Source organism: Mastigoproctus giganteus, chromosome 10 (assembly GCF_048544385.1).
Source record: "Mastigoproctus giganteus isolate SK-2022 chromosome 10, ASM4854438v1, whole genome shotgun sequence".
Lineage (NCBI taxonomy): Eukaryota > Metazoa > Arthropoda > Arachnida > Uropygi > Thelyphonidae > Mastigoproctus > Mastigoproctus giganteus.
In genome coordinates this window covers 102,295,193-102,314,254 of record NC_143584.1, presented here as the reverse complement: position 1 = coordinate 102,314,254, position 19,062 = coordinate 102,295,193, and the positions used below count along the sequence as shown (strand labels likewise).

Here is a 19,062-nt window from a genome sequence, read left to right as displayed (position 1 = left end):
TGTGCGAAGGTTGTAGGAGGAACTCCAAAACAATGTACTCTTGGAGTAAGTTTCCCTTTGGTGGTCACCTTAGTTTTTGTGTGATGAATATTTGAATTTCATTAAAAAAAGAAAAGAAAGCAAACAATCTATGGAATCTTTGCTGAATTAATCAGTCATGTAAATATTGTTCAAGCTTGTGGGGTAGCTGTGTGCTGGACGAAAAAAAAATTTTTTTCTGAGAGCTAAAAAAAAAAGAAAAGAAAAGAAGTTTCAGACACTACAAAGAAGACTGAATTTTACATCCAGAAGTTTCTCAAAAGTCGGTCATCGTTATTACTGGGCTTTCCCACTAGCTATCCTTGGGGAAAATTATGAATGTTATCATTTCGCAATTCAAACTGACTGTAAAATTGATAATATTTATAGTTATGGTCCTTATTACCCTTTTGCAAGTTATAAGTACCACTCTCATTCTTAGGCATTAGCATTAGCAAAGGCACATGATGCAAGAAAGCAAGCTTGGCAAACCCAGGGTTCTGAGCTGGATATCATTATTCTTCTTTTTTTTGGTGATTTTTTTCTACTTCTGACTCTGTCTCTCGGGATGGCTTGGGCATTCTTTTTATTTTTTTGGGGGTGTTGCGGCAGAAGATGCAAGCTTTCTTGTACCGTGTGACTAATAATAATAATTTGCAAAACTTAAGCCTTTCTTCGTAAGAGCAACCCCTTGTTCCATTCACTAATCTTGTTGCCCTTCTCTGTATTCTGTAATGAGGCCTCCAGACCTGTATACAGTACTCAAGGTGCAGCCTGACCATTGCCTTAAACAAGGGGATAATTACCTCCTTATCCCTGCTAGAAAAATTCCTGTATATCACCATGAGCTACTCTTGCAGACCGTCTGCACTGAGTAATGGATGAGTAATTATTGTTATTATTATTATTATTATTATTAGCTATATGGTGCAAGGAAGCCTGAGGCTTATGCTGCAACAGCCAAAAAAAAAAAAAAAAAAAAATCCCGAATTACCCTGAGAGAGAGAGATCAAGAAGAGTAGAAGGGAATCACCATGAAAGAGAAGAATGATGATATCCAGCTCAGGACCCTGGATGTGCCAAGCCCATACTCACCAGATGTGAGCTCCCGGGGTTAAATAAATGGATACTTAAAAAAAAAAAAGAAGAAAGAATAGGAATATGAACACCCAACATTGGAATTTTAAAGATATCAAAATTTCATGGAATTATTTATTACTGACAGCAGAAATATTTTACCTAGAACCCCACCTCGAGTACTAATTTCTCATTGTTATTATGATTATCTGTCTCACCGAAAAGGGAGATCGTTTGGTAGCATTGACAGTACGTTAAACGAAGCTTATAGTGGGAAGGTATGAGAAATAAAACGAGCTAGTCAGATATTTCTACTTTCTGAGAAATAAGACTTGCAGATTAAAGCGTATGTTTATTGTGATATTTTAATTTAGGAATAATGCATTATAATATAATTGCGGTGATTATATATATGGAATGCCGAATTAGGATTTCTGTTTTCAATTCAGATTTCTATTGAGATGTACGAAGTTAGTTTGATTTTTATATTAGAAGCCATTCTAAAATCTACATGCAGTTTGGAATAATGGGTAAGTCCCCCCCACCCTTTACTTCTTATTTTAAAGATAATGCCATGTATTTTTCTATATTTACTGAGCCAGTATAATCCCTGTTATTTTTAATATCTGTAATTATGGTGTTTGTTACCTTATTTTGATGCGGTTATTCGTTAAAATGGGGAACTCTCTTTTCCTATTTTAAATCAGCAGGAGCGGCGGATTAACACCCGTATATTCTCCAAATAAAAAGTCGTCATTTGATTTGATCCTAAATCTGATCCCTAAATTTGATCAACTAAGCCTAGCATTCGCGAGCATGACCCACAAGCTCATGTTTGGTGAGTATGAGCTTGGCACACCCAGGGTCCTGAGCTGGATATCATCATTCTTCTCTTAATTTGTGATTCCTTCTTACTTCTGGCTCTCTCAGGTTTCCTTGCACTATAAGGCTAATAATAAAAATCCATAGTCCGCCCAGTAAGCTGTTTAAAATAGGGTGTGTATCTCCCTCTTCCGCTATTTTAAAATAGAAAAAGTAGTTCCCAAACCATAGTGGGCTGCATGTCAATCACTGCCATTTTGGAAGGGGTTACCGTCACTAAATTTTAACCCTAATTATTATTCCAATACAAAAAGAGATGCTATGAAAGATGGCAGAGTAGCGAAATATATACAAAAGTAAAGATTTTGAGAAGACTATAGTAACAGCTACAGTAGCTGTGTGGTAACATGGAAAAGAGTTGTTTTCTCCTTCCTCTGTTCAAATTTTCTCCCTTTCTCCCCACCCCTTTTCTCCTTCTTATACTTTAAATTCATTTCTCCAGTGTAATATGGTAATTTACCCATATTTTCATATACAGTATATATAATTTAATAAGTAATATTTTTAAATATTTTGAATGGTTTTTATAATATAATGGCCACACATCAGCTAAAATGTAGCCTAGAAGGAGATTAAGGTGCCAGTTGCAATAAACATTAATAAATAACGAATTTTATATACACACTACTGGGTTCAGGCGATAAAATAAAAGGTTTCAGTACAGTGAGACATGTGCACTGATCTCACTGTGCTGAAACCTGCTATAAATAGTGACTCCATTATTTTCTCCCTTGAACAGAAGTTAAACTAACAGGTCTGTAATTACTTGTTACCCTTTGATTCCCCCTTTTGAATTGCGGGTTCATTTGCACATCCCCAACCCATGGGGACTTCCCCTGAGTCCAAGGATGCTCTCAAAATTATGGCTCAGTGTTTGCTTACTGCCTTTGCTGCCTCCTTTAATATAACTGGATAGATCCCATTTACCCCAGGTGCTTCTCTTATGTTTAACTTCAACAATTTCTCCTCCACTTTGCTCTCAGTTATTACAAAATCATTAAGCTCCCCATTAGAGTTTAATAAGCTTCTGTCCTCCATTTCCCAACAGAATACCTCATGTGTGATTGTAGATGCAAAGATAGTCATTGTTTGTCCATCGATATCAAGTGGACCAATCTGATTCATCCCCTTCCTTCTAAAGTTTATATAACCGAAGAAGTCCTTGCTGTTTTTCTTAGCATCCTTTGCCAAAGATTTCTCGTAATCTGGCTTTGATTGCTGATGCTCCTAAAACATAACAACCTTGGTATACAAACTCAAGTTGACACTGACATCAAAGCAGAGAGAAAAAGCATTTTGGCTGAACTCTTCTCTATCTGGCAGCTTCATTGGTCATCTGGGGAAAAAGGGTAATATTATCAGGAACTTTCTTCACTTGGTTTCTTATATTGATAAGAAGTGCCTTCAATGGTTTACACCAAATCTAGAGACATTTCTTAACTAAACATGGATCCAACAAGAAAAAGTTACGTGATCGATTATCTTACTTTCTGAAGATAATCGATGTTTTTGTGGAGAAGCTGAAGCCTTCGCTTGCCAAACCTCCTTTATGACTTGATTACAGATTAGCTTATATCTAACTTAGGCTTCTGTGTCGTCTGGCAATTTATATGCATTTTTCTTCTCTGCCACGAGTCTCATCAGTTCATCTGATGAGACTTGTGGCAGAGAAGAAAATCCATTTATGCCTAAACCTTGTACAGTATTTCTCAATCGGTATGAAAAGCCTTCCATGTTTAATTTCTTGAATGCTTCCCATTTAGAATTTCTGTTGGTAACATCATCATTTGGTTCCACTGTACAGAATTTAAAAACTGTCTGAGGCCACTGTAGTCACCTTTTATGAAAGCAAAACCCTTCTCTTTACCTCTGATGATAGTAATATCTTTAAGTAAATCCCACGGGCGCCTCCGTAGCGAGGTGGGAAGGAGCAGCAGTGCGTAGCACACGCTTCTTGATTAGACCGGGATTCGAGCCCGTCACCACCAAATACGGAGGATGCGGAAAGGTCAGGAAATGACCACCGCATATCCCGGAGCAATATGGCCTTAGTTGCTAAGGCTCCTAAAAACCAAATAACAACAAGTAAATCCCACATCAGTACCCTGTGATCACTGCCACCCAGTGGTTCCTTTATGTGCAAATTCTTAATGCATGCATAATCACTGCTGATACACAGATCAAGAGTATTACTCTCTCTAGTTGCCTAGAACATGCTGCTGCAGAAAACAGTCATCCAATAAATCCACAAAAGTCTTGCTAGTGTGCGAGTGACCAACCCACAAGTTCCAGTCAATATCTGTGAAGTTATAATTCCCTGTTATTAGATATTCTGATTTATTGGCCCAATCTATTTCTCTGTACAATTGTTCGTTGTAGTCATTAGAGTCATTTGGCCTATAACACACTCCTACTCACATTGCTGCTTTCCCAGTGCTTATGTCACACCAAACTGACTCAACATTGTTCTGTCCATCCAAGTCAACTGGATGCACTTCCTTATATTTTATGCTTCTTAACTAACAGCATAACCCCCTTCCTATCCTGTTTATCCTTTCTGTACACATTGTACTCTCCAAATTCCAATTCTGCACTGCTTATATCTGTGTGACACCATGTCTGTGATATCCCAACAATATCTGCCTTTGATGTCTTGACCAGCACTTCAAAATTCATCAAATTTATTTACTATACTCCTAGCATTGGTGTACATGCACCTGTTCCTACTCTTGTTATCCTAACATAGCCCAAGTATTTATTTGTTCCATGATGATCCTCACAAGGCCCTGAAATCCCCAGCACCTGCCCTCCAGGCTGCTGTTCATTCTAATAGAAGCAGTGCAAGAATCACTTTCAGCTCTGCCTGCTGCCACTGTTAATTTTTTAGTCTGTGAATCCACCAAGTTAGTAATTTTCTGATCCACCTAACACTGCCTTGATAGCATCAGCAAACACTCTTGCACCCCTTTTATTTAAGTGTATCCCATTCCTGTAGAAGCCACCTCTCCTGCTAGCAAGCACAGACCAAACAAAAATTTCACCCCATGAGCCTAGCACAATCTCTCCAGGGCCAAATTGATTGACAAGGCTCTCATCATATACTCCCTCCTATCATGTCTGGGCAGAATTGCAGACGCTTCCAAATTTAATCCTAACTCCTGACTTTTTTTCAACATTGACCTGTACTTATTAAGAAAATCTGCAGATGTCCTACTCTTAATATCAGTAGTGCCAACTTGTACAACAATATAACCCTTTGTGCCCTTAAAAGATGATATATGCTCTATAACGTCATCACATTTTGTTCATGAGATATACCTTAGTCCTATTTCACAATATATTACCTGTCTCCCTGACAATGGAGCCACCGACAATAACTAGCTCCTGTGGGACCAGCACATTCTGCCTTGGAGATTGCTGCTGTGTTGCCTGGTGCACAAGAGTGAGCTCTGGCATTGAGTTGGGCAGCTGAGAGGTTGATGGGTTCCTCACTTTAATAGCTTAGAGGGCATCTACCCTACTCTTCAAACTCTCATAGGCACCCATCAGAACTCTGAGTTTGTGCCTAATTTCTTGCCACTCTCTGCACCTAGTACATAGAAAGACATCCTCTTTTGGCTAAATCATCTCCTGTTCCAGAATGGTCTGTAATCATTTCACAAGTTGCACATTTTTTTGTGGTGTGATGCATTGGAGAATCATTCCCCCTTGGTTCTCCCTCGAGCCACAGCATACCTACTGCTTTTTGCCCATTGCTTTGCTGCTCTAGTCTGGGGCATGATATCTGATTGAATACTATTGATTAACTTTGAAAAATTAATAAGATTAATCAATTTAATTAATTAATTAAATTATTAAATTAAATCGTGTAGTATTGATAATTATTATCAATACCACTATTTAATAGATTCCTACAGGTAGTGATACGTATTACGCTATCTAGTTTACGTTAGGGCTACTTATTTACCACAATTAAAACACTTTGAATTCCTTACCACTCAGTCTGTATTATAACAAGGGTGGCAAGATTTGAACGAAATAACGGTTCTACGTATATTAAGTAGTAACCTACAAAATCTCTATCTAAATTAAATATAAAAATAATGAGTAGGACTATAAAGCTACTTATAAAGGGCGATAAATTAAATATAAAATTAAATATAAAAAAAATTAAATTAAATATAAAAATAATGAGTAGGACTATAAAGCTACTTATAAAGGGCGATATAAATGACAATTAAGTAAATAAAATGGCAAATGTTTTCAAAAAACATTTCTTGGAGCTTGAATTCAGGGATAAGTTGATAGTCACTGTCAACTTATCTGTGCATGGTTTCAAGCTGTCACTCCTTCCTAATTTCATATTTTATCCCAGATTCAGGACTCTTTTCTGATTTGAGATCTGCTGTGGATAGGTAGTCTAATGTGGGGCCAAATTGATCTGGAGAACAGCAGTCCTACACTACCACTCCATTTGATTCTGGATTCAGTTTCAGAGTGCAGTTTTCTTGTTCACTTGGTAACTAACCAGTTAGCTTTAGCCAGGAGAGTTCCTAGGGTATGTGGTGCCCGGGTGCCAATTGAAATTTGGTGGACCCCTTTAAAATTTGATTCATATGTATATGTAAGTTTCAGGTGCCTATTGAACGTTGGCTGCCGGGTGCAGTGCACCCCTTGCATCCTCGGGTTGCAAGAAAGCAAGCTTATACAGCATCAGCAAAAAAAAAAAAAAAAGCACTCCCCATTTCACCTATCCACTCACTCCAAAAGTTTGTCTAGTTCTTCATGGATTTATTTAAGCTATCAACTTCCACAACAATAGATGGAAGTTTGTTCCAGCAATCAGTTGTTTTTATAACGAGCTATTATTATTATTGTTGTTATTTTTTTTATATCAGTTTCGATTCTGGAGTCTAACATTATTTTGAATTGTATAATCATGTATTTGTCTGTAATCATCTGCAGTGCAACGTGTTTCATTGTAAAAAATTATAGTAGGTGATTTTAGTGCTGAGAGCCTAACACAACTGCTAGTTTACCTCAGAATATACAGATTATAAGCCAAATAGTGGTAGTGTGTATGTATTGGAGGAGGGAGGAACAGATGAATGAATAACCCTAACATGAATGGACACTGAATAGGGGATTGAGATGCTACCAGTTACAGAAAAGAGGAATTGGAAGAGAAAGACAGGCTCGGTAAGGCTGCTTGTCCTGGGGCTCTTTTTCCCTAACCATACTAATGATGTGTATGTAAATATTTTGAATAGTCTCAACTGAGTCGAAATCATTATATCCTCACTGATGAATAAAATTCAGCTGAAAGATCCTGCACATCATTAAATGATTTGTCTTGCAAATTTTTACTGTCCTGAAAACAGTCTGCAATAATAATAGTAACATAGCACTTGAATAAAAATTTGTGTCTAAGTTTCCTGTTTGATATACAAATACTCTTTCAGAATTTTTACTGTAACTAAATGCAGTGCAGTTATTATTTTGGAAAATAGTTGAAATGTAAGCACTTCAACCTGCATAGAGTGAAAGATGACAATTTTCTAACTGAATAATTGGTACAAGAAGTACTACAAAATATCTGAAAATTATCTCTAAGTTTTAAAGACAGATATCTGTCTCTCTACTCACGTTGAAGAGCGTAGATTTTTATCATTTTCCATTTGATTAACTTGCACACCACAGCACTAAAAGAAAAATTAAAAATATATAGCCATCTTTATTTAGACATAAAGATTTATATATTTATTTATACCTAAAGACATAATTAGCAGAAGCATCTCCCCCCCCCCCCAACTTGTACTATTATCCTATTTTATTATCATTAAAACTGCTATTGTTGAAAATAAAATTTTTTTATTTCTTTTATTTCTTCTTCAACTTAAGTGGAATCTTAATCTATTTTGTATCAGTGTTGAGCACCAGATGACTCAGTTATTTACGACAGCACTTTTTCTCCAAGAAAACTTAATAGCTGTATATCATGTCTCTGAACAGATTACCAAGAATACCTAAAATGAGGTTACAGAAAAAGGGCATTCTGCAAGTGCTAAATCAATGAATATTTAAATTGGAGTACAATAGTCTTCCATGTGACAGATGGTGTTACTAAATCATCGCAATAACAAAAGTGTTAATACCATTTGTAAATTTCTCTAGCCCAACTGTATATCAGTGTTTTCCCATAGTGTGGTCTGTTCTTCAGTACCAGTCCTTAGAAAATATGCAAATAATTTCATAACCCTGCTGTGTTATTATCACAAAAAATTCACAAACTTGGCAAGTTGCCCTTTGTTTTTTTCAAAACAAATATAGAAATAGATTGATTGTCAAATGAGAATTTGGGAATAAAGTTTACATTTTACTTCTGGCATAAAGTTGCTATGATTGATTGTCATCCTTCACATGGTTCTTTTATAAGTTATTTAAAAGCTGTAGAGTGCACATGTAAAAAAAAATGGCTTTGTGACTACCAAGATGCTACAAAAAAAATGACTTAAGATTGCCACATAATAAATTGCTTAAAGGTACCACATAATAAATTGACTTAGATCAAATAAAATGCGAAAATTTATTGTTTAGATTGATTACATTTCACCAGTGGTGTTGATTGCACAAGTGATCCAAGAAGCCACTTTGGGCATTGGGCTTCCCTGAGGTGGGGTGAACTCACTTTCTAGTAAAACGTAAATAACAAGATTACTAATAATTAGTAGAATCATGCTAATTAATATTAATTAGCAGAAGCACCCCCCCCCTCAACTTGCAATATTGTCCTATTTTGTTATCCTTAGAACTGCTATTGCATTTCATGATAATTATATAGTTTTATTTGCCCTTATCTAATGGGTTAGGTCAGGGCTGTCCAAACCACGGCCCGCAGAACGATTTTGTGGGTTAGGCCTTTTGATTTTCACGCGTGACAAAATAAAACTCTTGTCGCAAAACACTACTTGTGAGTGCAAACATAGTTTCTACGTGCGACTTCAAGTGCATTTCATTGCATCCATGATAGATGTCTCGTTTCAACGTGCATACTCCGGGGCGAGTCGCCCGTCGTTAGTGTCATTTGTCCATTTACCAAGGTTGTGTCACCGGGGCTCACCAAATTACTAGATATGTATTACGATTGATTTATGTGTTATCTTCAATATACTTCACTTCTACTTAATAAATTACTACTTATCGTCGAACAACCATGTCTCACAAGAAAAGAAAAGAAAAATTAAAGAAATCGAGTGAGTGTATCAAAGCCAACGGGAATTAGACTATTTGATTACAACCATGTCTCACAAGAAAAGAAAAGAAAAATTTAAGAAATCGAGCGAGTGTATCAAAGCCAACGGGAATTAGACTATTTGATTACAAACAACAAGAATAAAATTCAAAGTCTTGTTTGCATGCAAGTTTTGTCAATGTCTAAAGAGTATAATGTGAAACGACACTACACTACATTCACAGTAAAAGATTTGAGTTGTATATTGGGGAATCAAGAAGCACCATTATTGCAGAATATAAGAAGAAATTGATGCATCAGACTAGTTTTTTGCTAAACTTAGCACTACACAAATTTGTAGCCTTGCTGCTTCGTACAATACATGGATCAATACATTTTAAAAAGCTGTTTGATTCAATGGCAAAATGTGAGTACTTTTCATTGTGTTTGGATTAGATAGCATGAATCAGAGCTGTAATACTCAATATGTTCTACGTTGATATTAATATTCGTAAAATAATAAGAGGAGTTTACCCAATATAGTACGTAGAACACTTCCGTATGATACACTCCAGAAATTAAAACGGAAAAAATCGACAACTTGCCGGTATATTAGAGTAAAATTTAAATAATTAAAAACCAATTTAACACAATTCAAATCAATTTAAAACAATTAAAAATCAATTTAACGCAATTAAAAAGAATCTAACGAAAATATTCAAAATGATTTTCAAATATTCAAAATGAGGAAGGAAGATCATTTTGAATATTTTCATTAGATTCTTTTTAATTGCGTTAAATTGATTTTTAATTGTTTTAAATTGATTTGAATTGTGTTAAATTGGTTTTTAATTTATATTTTACTCTAATGTACCGGTAAGTTGTCGGTTTTTTCCGTTTTAATTTCTGGAGTGTATCATACGGAAGTGTTCTGTGTACTATATTGAGGTAAACTCCTCTTATAATTTTACGAATATTGTGTTTGGATGAAAGCACTGATCAAGCAGATGTAAGTCAACTTTTAACTTTTATTCGAACTATTCAGGAGGATTTTACTATTAATGAAGAACTGCTCAGTCTTATATCTTTGCATGGGACTACTAAAGGTACTGATATTTTCGAAGCAGTTCAAAACTCTGTTATGAACTATGGAGGATTCGATAAATGTTCTTGCATTGTCACTGATAGGGCCAAAGCTATGACGGGGACTGGAATTGGGTTTTGTGAACTATTGAAACAAAATAACATTAACTGCCCTACCATTCGTTGCATCATTCATCAAGAAGAACTCTGTGAAAAATCTCTACGTCAAGTCAATGATGTAGAGATTGAATAAGAGTATCCAATATTATTCAAGGAGGTTATAGATCTCTGACCCATTGTAAGTTCTGCGATTTCTTGGGTGAAATGGATGCTGCGTATGGCAATTTGCTCCTCCATTCTGATATTCGCTGGTTAAGCGCCGGAAAATATCTGGAGTGCTTTTTTGCCATTCGGAAAGAAATACCCATATTTCTTAAAAACAAATGGCCAATAATATTTTTACTTTTTTTCCTAATTGCAAAAAACAATTTAAAGAAATGAAAAATTTTGAGAAAACATCATTTTCAGCTCAAATGAAGTGCATGGAAGTGGAGGACTTTGAGAATCGATTTGGTAATATTAAGGAAATTGAAGAAGATATTTCAGTTTTCATTGAACCATTTACTGTCAACATTGAAAACGTAAGATCTGACCTCCAACTGGAATTGTGCAATTTGCAATCCGACCCTTTTTATACTGGCAGAATCGAAAAAGGAGAAGATTTTTTAAAATTATTACCAAGAGAGTGCTATCTGAAATTGATGGACTTTGGACTCAAGATGTGCTCAATGCTCAGGAGTACATATCTTTGCAAAAGCACTTTTTCAACAATGAAATTCATAAAATCTAAATACAGATGTTCATTGACTGATACTGTAAATGTGTTCACTTTCACATTTACTGCGATTGGCAACTACAAGCATCGATAATGATATAGCTATGTTAGTAAATGAAAATGAACAACTGCAGTGCTCTCATTAAAATGAAATAATAATTATAAACAATTGTATCTTGTCTACTGCCAGGGGTTCACATCTGGTGAGTATGGGCTTGGCACACCCAGGGTCCTGAGCTGGATATCATCATTCTTTTTCTTGGTGATTCCCTTCTATCTCTCTCTCTCTCTCTCTCTCTCTCTCTCTCTCTCTCTCTCTCTCTCTCTCTCTCTCTCTCTCGGGGTAATTGAAAATTTTTCTTTTGGCTGGTGCAGCATAAGCGTCAGGCTCCCTTGCACCATATGGCTAATAATAATAATAAAAACTTTTATAAGCAACATGACTTATCTTTATTACGAAATTTTAGAAGTGCTTGCTAAACCTACTGGTAGGACTCTCCAAATATTTTAATATCTGTACTGTATTTATTATTCTGGATGTGGCCCTTGGATTGATCCTTTTTTTGAATGTTGCCCTTGGATTGCCTAAGGTGGACAGCCCTGGGTTATGGAAAATGGCTGAAGTATAAATGGATAAGATTTTTATTCATTTTTGTATTCTAATATGCAATGGTCATTAGAATGCATTTAGATTTCGCAAAAAAAAGAATAAAAAATATTCTTTTCCTTTTTTTTTTTTTTTTTGTTTTTAATTCTATCATGAAGGAAACTTATTGTGATGCATTAGCATTGAGTGATCGACATGATTGTATTAAGGCTCTTAATAAAACATTGTGTTGCTTATTCTGTTTACTTTCTTTTTTAAAAATGCCAGAAAATGCATCTTTGTATAGAAAAAAATTAATAGCAAAAGATTAATCAATAAATAATTTTCCAAACTTTGATTATTTTTTACCTTGAACCACTCTTTTAAAAGGTACTTTAACAAAAAAAAAAAGGTTGAAACACTGTTTATAGATATTACTTTTTGCTACATTATGCTGATCTAGTGAAGTTTGTAATAAAGAAAGAAAAGAAAACATTATCTAGCATTACTGATGTTTTATATGCACATTATTTCAACTAGGTGCTATAATATTTTCTGCATATAAACAGAATTTTCTCATTGGGACCACTGGCAGTTCCAGGAAAGGGAAGTGTAAAGTAATGTTGGTGGAGGGGGAATGGGGAGGGATCATTAAGTTTTAATCATCATGTAGCAGTAAAAAAAATTCACATTATTTTGATCATAAGGGACTGGGTTATAGGCCCTTGAACCTGGGACTGCCACTGAATGAAACCTATTATTATTTGTATGTTCCGTTTATAAATTAAAAAAAGTATAATATATATTAACGAATATAGTTTATTTCATATTTATTTTTTTATTATTTTTTTATTTCAATGTTTTAGAAAATAATAATAATAATAAATAACTAGGTGGCTTTGCCCCTGCTCGCTTTGCTCACCTACCCCCGCGCACACTTTTCTACGTAAAATGTAGTGGCATACTGTGTAAGTCAAATCTTTTCTATATAAGACACACCTGTCGAAATGCACTGGTTGATATCTAATCAGGGAATGGCCTATGTAATTACTTACCTGTACATTTGTAGTGCGTGGCATTCTCAAGGTCAAATAAATATCATGGTAAAATCCAGAACGGTGTATACCGTCCAACAGGGCAGCAAGCAAAACAGTGGGAAAGCAGTGATTGATAAGTTATGACTCCCATATTTTGACAAATGGACAGGAACAAAGCAGTGATTGGCAGATGCCACTGCTTTCTCAGTCCCCTGTCCTCCTTGGTTGATATGCCTAGGGCAGGGGTCAGCAACCTGCAGATCGTGTGCCTCATGTGGCTCTTTAACTTTTAGCTCTCTATTTCAAATTGAAGCACAATTTGAAATGGAGTTAGAGGACTTAAAAATCAAGGACATGAGGAGTGCAAGGCTAAAATGTCTTAAAACTGAAATTGAAGATTTGGAGAGGCAAAAGGCTGCCCTTGCAATTCTACACAAATGGACAGCGATAGATGAGTTGAAAATGCAAGACCAAATTATGTTCGATGCGTGGAGTAGTTTACCGGACAAGTATATAAATTTGAAAATATTTGCGTTTAGACTTATCTCAGTTTTTGGTTCAACGTATTTCTGCTGGCAAATATTTTTGAACATGAACTATTTTAAAAATAAATCAAGAAACCATATGAACAACGCAAGTCTCTCAGCATGTTTAAAGATGAAAATTATGGCATACTCACCTGATGTTGAGAGACTCACTCAAGAAGTTCAGCAGCAAAAGTCACATTAATTCGTACCTAATTGGATTTTTGTTACATTTTTTCAGTATTAATAAATGATATTATAAAATATAAATTTTATAATGCACACACACACACACACACACACACACACACACACACACACACACACACACACACACACACACACACCCCCCAATATATATATATATATATATATATATAAATATATATATATTACAAATTATGTGATATATATTTTTTAATAAAACACCTTCCCACTCTTCCATTTCCTGAAAAACTCCTCCCCCTCCTTGAGCTGAGGTGTGGCTCCTTCGCCTAGGGTGCTTTTCTCCATATTTGCTGCTGTTATCATTGGTGAAGACAGGATATTAGAGCTGGAAAAGGAATTAGAAAATGTGAATTGGAATAGCATCGGTTTGGCTGAAACAAGAAGAAATGAATCACTTATAAGTTTATCAAGTGGAAATATGCTGTACACCAATGGAAACAGTAAAAGGAGTGAAGGTGGAGTTGGGTTTCTGGTCCATAAAGATTTAAAAAACAACATTTTGGAATTCAAAAGTACGTCACCAAGGGTGTCAAGACTAATACTCAAGATTTCTAAGAGGTACAAACTAAAGGTTATAATGATTTATGCACCAACATCGAGCTATGATGATGAAGAGGTTGAAGAAATGTACACCAAAATTGAGAGTCTTCTAGATGAGCAGAAAACCCACTACACTATTATTATGGGGGACTTCAATGCTAAGGTTGGAAAAAGACAAAACAGTGCAGAAAGGGGAACTATAGGAAATTTTGGAATTGGTGAAAGAAATGAAAGAGGCGAAAGACTTGTGGAATTTGCAGAATCTCAAGGATTGTCAGTAATGAACACTTTTTTCAAGAAAAGGGTGAACAGAAAGTGGACAGGAAGAGTCCAAATGGATTAACAACTAATGAAATCGACTTCATCCTCGCTAACAGAAGATATATTGTGAATAATGTTACTGTCCTGAATAAGGTAAATGTTGGAAGTGATCACAGAATGGTAAGATGTACACTTGATATAGATGTAGGAAAGGAAAGGAAAAAACTGACTCGGGTAAATAATACAAAGGTCTTTGAGATAACAGAAGAGGAGAAAAAGCAGTATGTACTGGAACTTAAGAACAAGTTTGAGCTTCTGCAGATTTCTCAGGACCAAGATATCGACGAGGAATATTACAACTTTCTGAAAGTGATAAAGCCCAAGAAATCTATAGGGAAAAAGAAATCCAAAGAAGAAAAAATTAGTCAAGAGACACTTGTTATGATGAACTGAAGGCAAAAAATGAAGAGCAAGATAAACACTGACAAGGAAAAAATTGAGTATACTGAGTTATGCAAAGCCATTAGAAAGAGACTCAGAGAGGACATACGAAGATTTAACACAAGAAAAGTAGAACGAGCATTAAGGGAAAACAAAGGATTTCAATCAGCAGCCACGAGCAGTAATACAGAAAGACAAATGATACTGAAACTGAAGAATAGCGATGGTGTACTTATAAACAGCAGAGAAGGCATAATTCAAATAGCAGAAGACTACTATAGAGAATTATACAAGGAGCGAGGGAATGATGCCAGCAGTGGGGAAGATGGATTGCAAATTAGCAACACATAAGACATACCCGATATTCTTCCTGATGAGGTAGAACATGCATTGAAGAAAATGAAGATTCAGAAAGCCCTGGGGGAAGATGAAGTTATTGTAGAGTTGTTAAAATTGGGAAGAAGAGACATAACACAAAAACTGGCAAGGCTCTTCACAAAGTGCATTAGAAAAGGTGTGACACCTAATCAGAAGAATAATGCAATCGTAGTTTTGCTGCATAAGAAAGAAGATAAATTGGAAATTATAGACCAATTAGCTTGTTATCCCACATCTACAAGTTGTTCACAAGGGTCATTACTAACAGATTAGAAAGAATATTTGATGAGAATCAACCGAAAGAGCAAGTTGGCTTTAGGACAGGATTCTCACCTTCACGTAATACCACAGCTAATGGAGAAAGCAAATAAATATAAAACACCATTATGCCTGGCATTTGTGGATTATGAAAAGGCATTTGACTCCATACAGCATAAGGCAATGTTTCAGGCACTGGAAAGACAAGGCATAGATACCCCACATATTATGATTTTGAAGAAAATTTATGATAATGCTACCTCCTTTATTAGACTAGACAAAGACAGGAAATTTAAAATCGAGAAAGGAGTTTGACAAGGAGACACAATATCTCCGAAGCTGTTTACTGCTGCCCTTGAGGAAGCTTTCAGAAGATTAGACTGGTCGCAGAAAGGAGTCAGTGTGAACGGAGAGTACCTAAACCATTTACGATTTGCAGATGAAATTGTGGTCATAAGCCACGATCCAAAAGAATTAGAAGAAAATCTTAATCAGTTATGCACAGTTAGTAAAGATTTTGGACTAAAGATGAATATGGCTAAAACAAAAGTAATGATGTACAAGTGTGCCACAGAAGCGAAATAATGATTGAAGGAGCAGTAATTGAAAAGGTGGAGTCATATACTTATCTGGAACAAGTTATTAGCTGTAATAATGATAAATGGCTGGAAATCAAGAGAAGAATAAATTTTTGATGGATAGCATTCAGAAAATATAGTCACATACTGAAGCGCAATATCCCAGTTTGTCTGAAAAGTAAAATAATGAACCAACGTATACTCCCCACCATGACTTATGGAAGTGAAACTTGGGCACTCACCAAAAGAATGGAAGAGAAGCTGAGAACTACACAGTGAAGAATGGAACGAATTATATTGGGAATCAGACTGTTAGATAAGAAGAGAAACACATGGATTAGGCAGCAAACTCAAGTAAAGGACATTCTTATCAAAACTAAAGAACTAAAATGGTCTTGGGCAGGACACATAGCTCAGAGACATGATGACAGATGGACTAAGAAAATAACAGAATGGTACCCAAGAGGAGCTAGAAGAAAACCTGGAAGACAAAGGCAGAGATGGATAGATGAAATTCATGAGTTTGTGGGTAGTAAATGGATGGTCAGTGTTGAAGGAACTGGAAAGTTGCTGGAGAGGCCTTCATCCTGCAGTGGATCGAAAATAGCTGATGATGAAATCGGGAACTCGTGTTCCCATTTTAAACAGCGGGATGAAGGGATAAACACCCTACCTAAGCCCCCTCCTCGATGACACAAAACAATCAGAAAAGGGAGGTGCCTTCAGCTCTCAATTATTGCTGTCTTCCTCGCTTTCACTGAAGTACCTGCCAGTATATACTAGGGCTTGCATAAAACCGAGAAATTTCAAAACCGAGTTTAACCGAAGTTTACTCATAAAACCGGTTTTAAAACCGATTTTCTCAGACTTAGGGAAAATAATTAAAAGCTTATAACACAGGTATTTATTTTATCTTGGGTAGATTGTACAAATCGTAATCAAATCTTTTAAACAAAATCTATCACCTCTTATAGTAAAAAAAAATAAAAAAAATTAAAATGCTCCAAAAATGTAACCAGCTTGAGATTATACAAAATTACAAATTGTATTCAAATCCTTTGAATAAAAACTATCTTCTCGTATAGTAAACAAAAAAAATAATAAGCCCAATAATAATAAATAAATAAAAATAATGTGCAAAAAAACAGCTTAAAGTATTTGTAAAATACTTTACTAAGTATTTAAAAATAAATACTTTACTATTTATTGCTCAGCTTTTTTCAGAAAATGATCCTTAAAAAAAAAAAAAAACAGTATATTAAGCATTTTTCCTGATAGACTTGACCTTATTTTTGTGTTAAAGAGACCAGTGATCGAAAACACTCTCTCAGACTGGACACTTGGTTTAATGGTCAGCAGTGCTCTATAAACTTTCTCCAGCTTTTCACTTCTACTGCTAGTTGCCTCCAAAATTTTAAATTCTTTGCTGATTTCCAATTCACTCAGATATTTTGAAGGCTCTTCAGTTAATCTCTTTATTACACTATCATACTCTCGCATGAGTGTATCTCCAACATTGGAACTAGACGAGTCTTTGTTTTCTTCTAAAAGAACAGTTCGTTTATTTTCAGTTTCTTCATTCAACGCTAAGACTCCTTCGGAATGTTTTGCAAATAATCTCTGATAAATCTCTTCAGCATGCTTTTTCAAAACTTGTTTACTTGGAAAATCAAAAGTTCTTGAACCTGAATCTTCTTTCCTAAACTTTTTGGGGTTGTGTAGATAGCTCAGCAAAGCCACAATTGTTGGGCAATTTCGTCTTGCATTGTAACGCTGCAAAAGGCTTTGGTGAAACTTTAAAGCAAATGGGTTTTCTGCTGTATCAAGCTTAGCAAACAGAAATTCCATTGAAGACTCTGCTTTAAGTAAGTCTGTATCTTCTGAGGTTATAGCCTTCAGAATCATTTCAACTGGTCACCAAGTTTCACATAGCAATTCAAGTGTTTTCCAGTCATTGTCAGACACAGTTTCAGTTGACAGTACTGCACATAGAGCATTTGGAATGCAATTTTTCAATTTCAAAAATCTCTCAATCATATAGAAGGTGCTATCCCAGCTAGTCTTGCAATCTAATATAAGTTTATATTCTTTCCTATTAAATTTTGCTTTAACAAAATTTTGTAATATGTCATTTTTGGTAGGCGATTTTCGAAAAAGCTTGCAAATTTTTCTGCCTTTGTTAATAGTTTGTGCAATATTGGCCATTGGATTGAAGAAATAAATGAGCTCATCGGTAAAGTCGGTTTGATAAAGCATGCCTTGCTGTCTTTCTTCATCATCACTACTTTCTTCATTATTTTCATTTTCTTCATTGTCTTTGGGAGACTCTGAGACTGTGGCACCATAATTGATTGCTTTTTCATAAAGTACATCTATAACTGACAGATGTATACAATGGGCTATACATTGTTGATGATTAGGCGCAATTTACTTGTTAAACTTAATCATCATTGCTGCTCCATCGGTGGTGCAGGCAACAATATCCTCATCCGAGTTCAAACCAAATTCCTTCAGGTGTCCATTCACAATTTGCTAAGTTCTGCTATCAAGTGAACCATTAATCTCAATAAGACCTAACGACCAATGATTGTCTTTTGAATGCACATACATTTATACCTTTTTATTTTGTATAGATGTATATTCGTCTAGAGTCAATGAATACCGTGCACCCAAAACCAATGAATTTTTGAAATGCTGAATGAGTTCTTCTTTCTTAGTTTTATAATTATTCAGAACCATATTTTTAATTCCATTCACTGAGACTGGTGGTAATTTATCATATTTATTTCTCTGAAGGTGAAGGCTTGATTGTATGAACTCACTCTTGGCAATTGAATTAAAAGAAAATCCATCTAAAGCAGTTAATTTTGAAACCTCCTTCTTCCATAGATTTTTTAACGATAAAGTTTTCTAATGTTCTTACAATTTTTATGGTAGGTTCGCTGTTATCTTGTTTAATGTCAATCTGATGCATTTTCTTTAAATGCAGTATCAAAGATGATGTAAATCCTCCAGACGACTTCATTATCTTCTAACATTTCGAACAGTGTGCTTCATCTCTGCTTTTTCGAGCAAAATAATTCCATATACATATGATTTCATCTT

At 35.3% G+C, this 19,062-nt stretch overlaps 1 protein-coding gene across 6 annotated transcripts in view; it reads left to right on the top strand.

The window, feature by feature from the left end:
* Window positions 1-1,144: 1,144 nt before the first annotated feature.
* sds22 (protein phosphatase 1 regulatory subunit sds22) overlaps window positions 1,145-19,062 on the top strand; it is a 289,557-nt gene continuing 271,639 nt past the window's right edge. For 4 of the 6 annotated variants that reach the window (XM_090383791.1, XM_090383788.1, XM_090383790.1 and 1 more), the window contains exons 1-2: window positions 1,145-1,392; window positions 1,545-1,625. In XM_090383791.1, coding sequence (XP_090239917.1) covers window positions 1,607-1,625 — 19 coding nt within the window. In that variant the 5' untranslated portion in view covers window positions 1,145-1,392; window positions 1,545-1,606. Of the gene's footprint in view, window positions 1,442-1,544; window positions 1,626-19,062 lie in introns of all 6 variants that reach the window. The other 2 variants (XM_090383786.1, XM_090383787.1) reach the window with 2 other exon arrangements.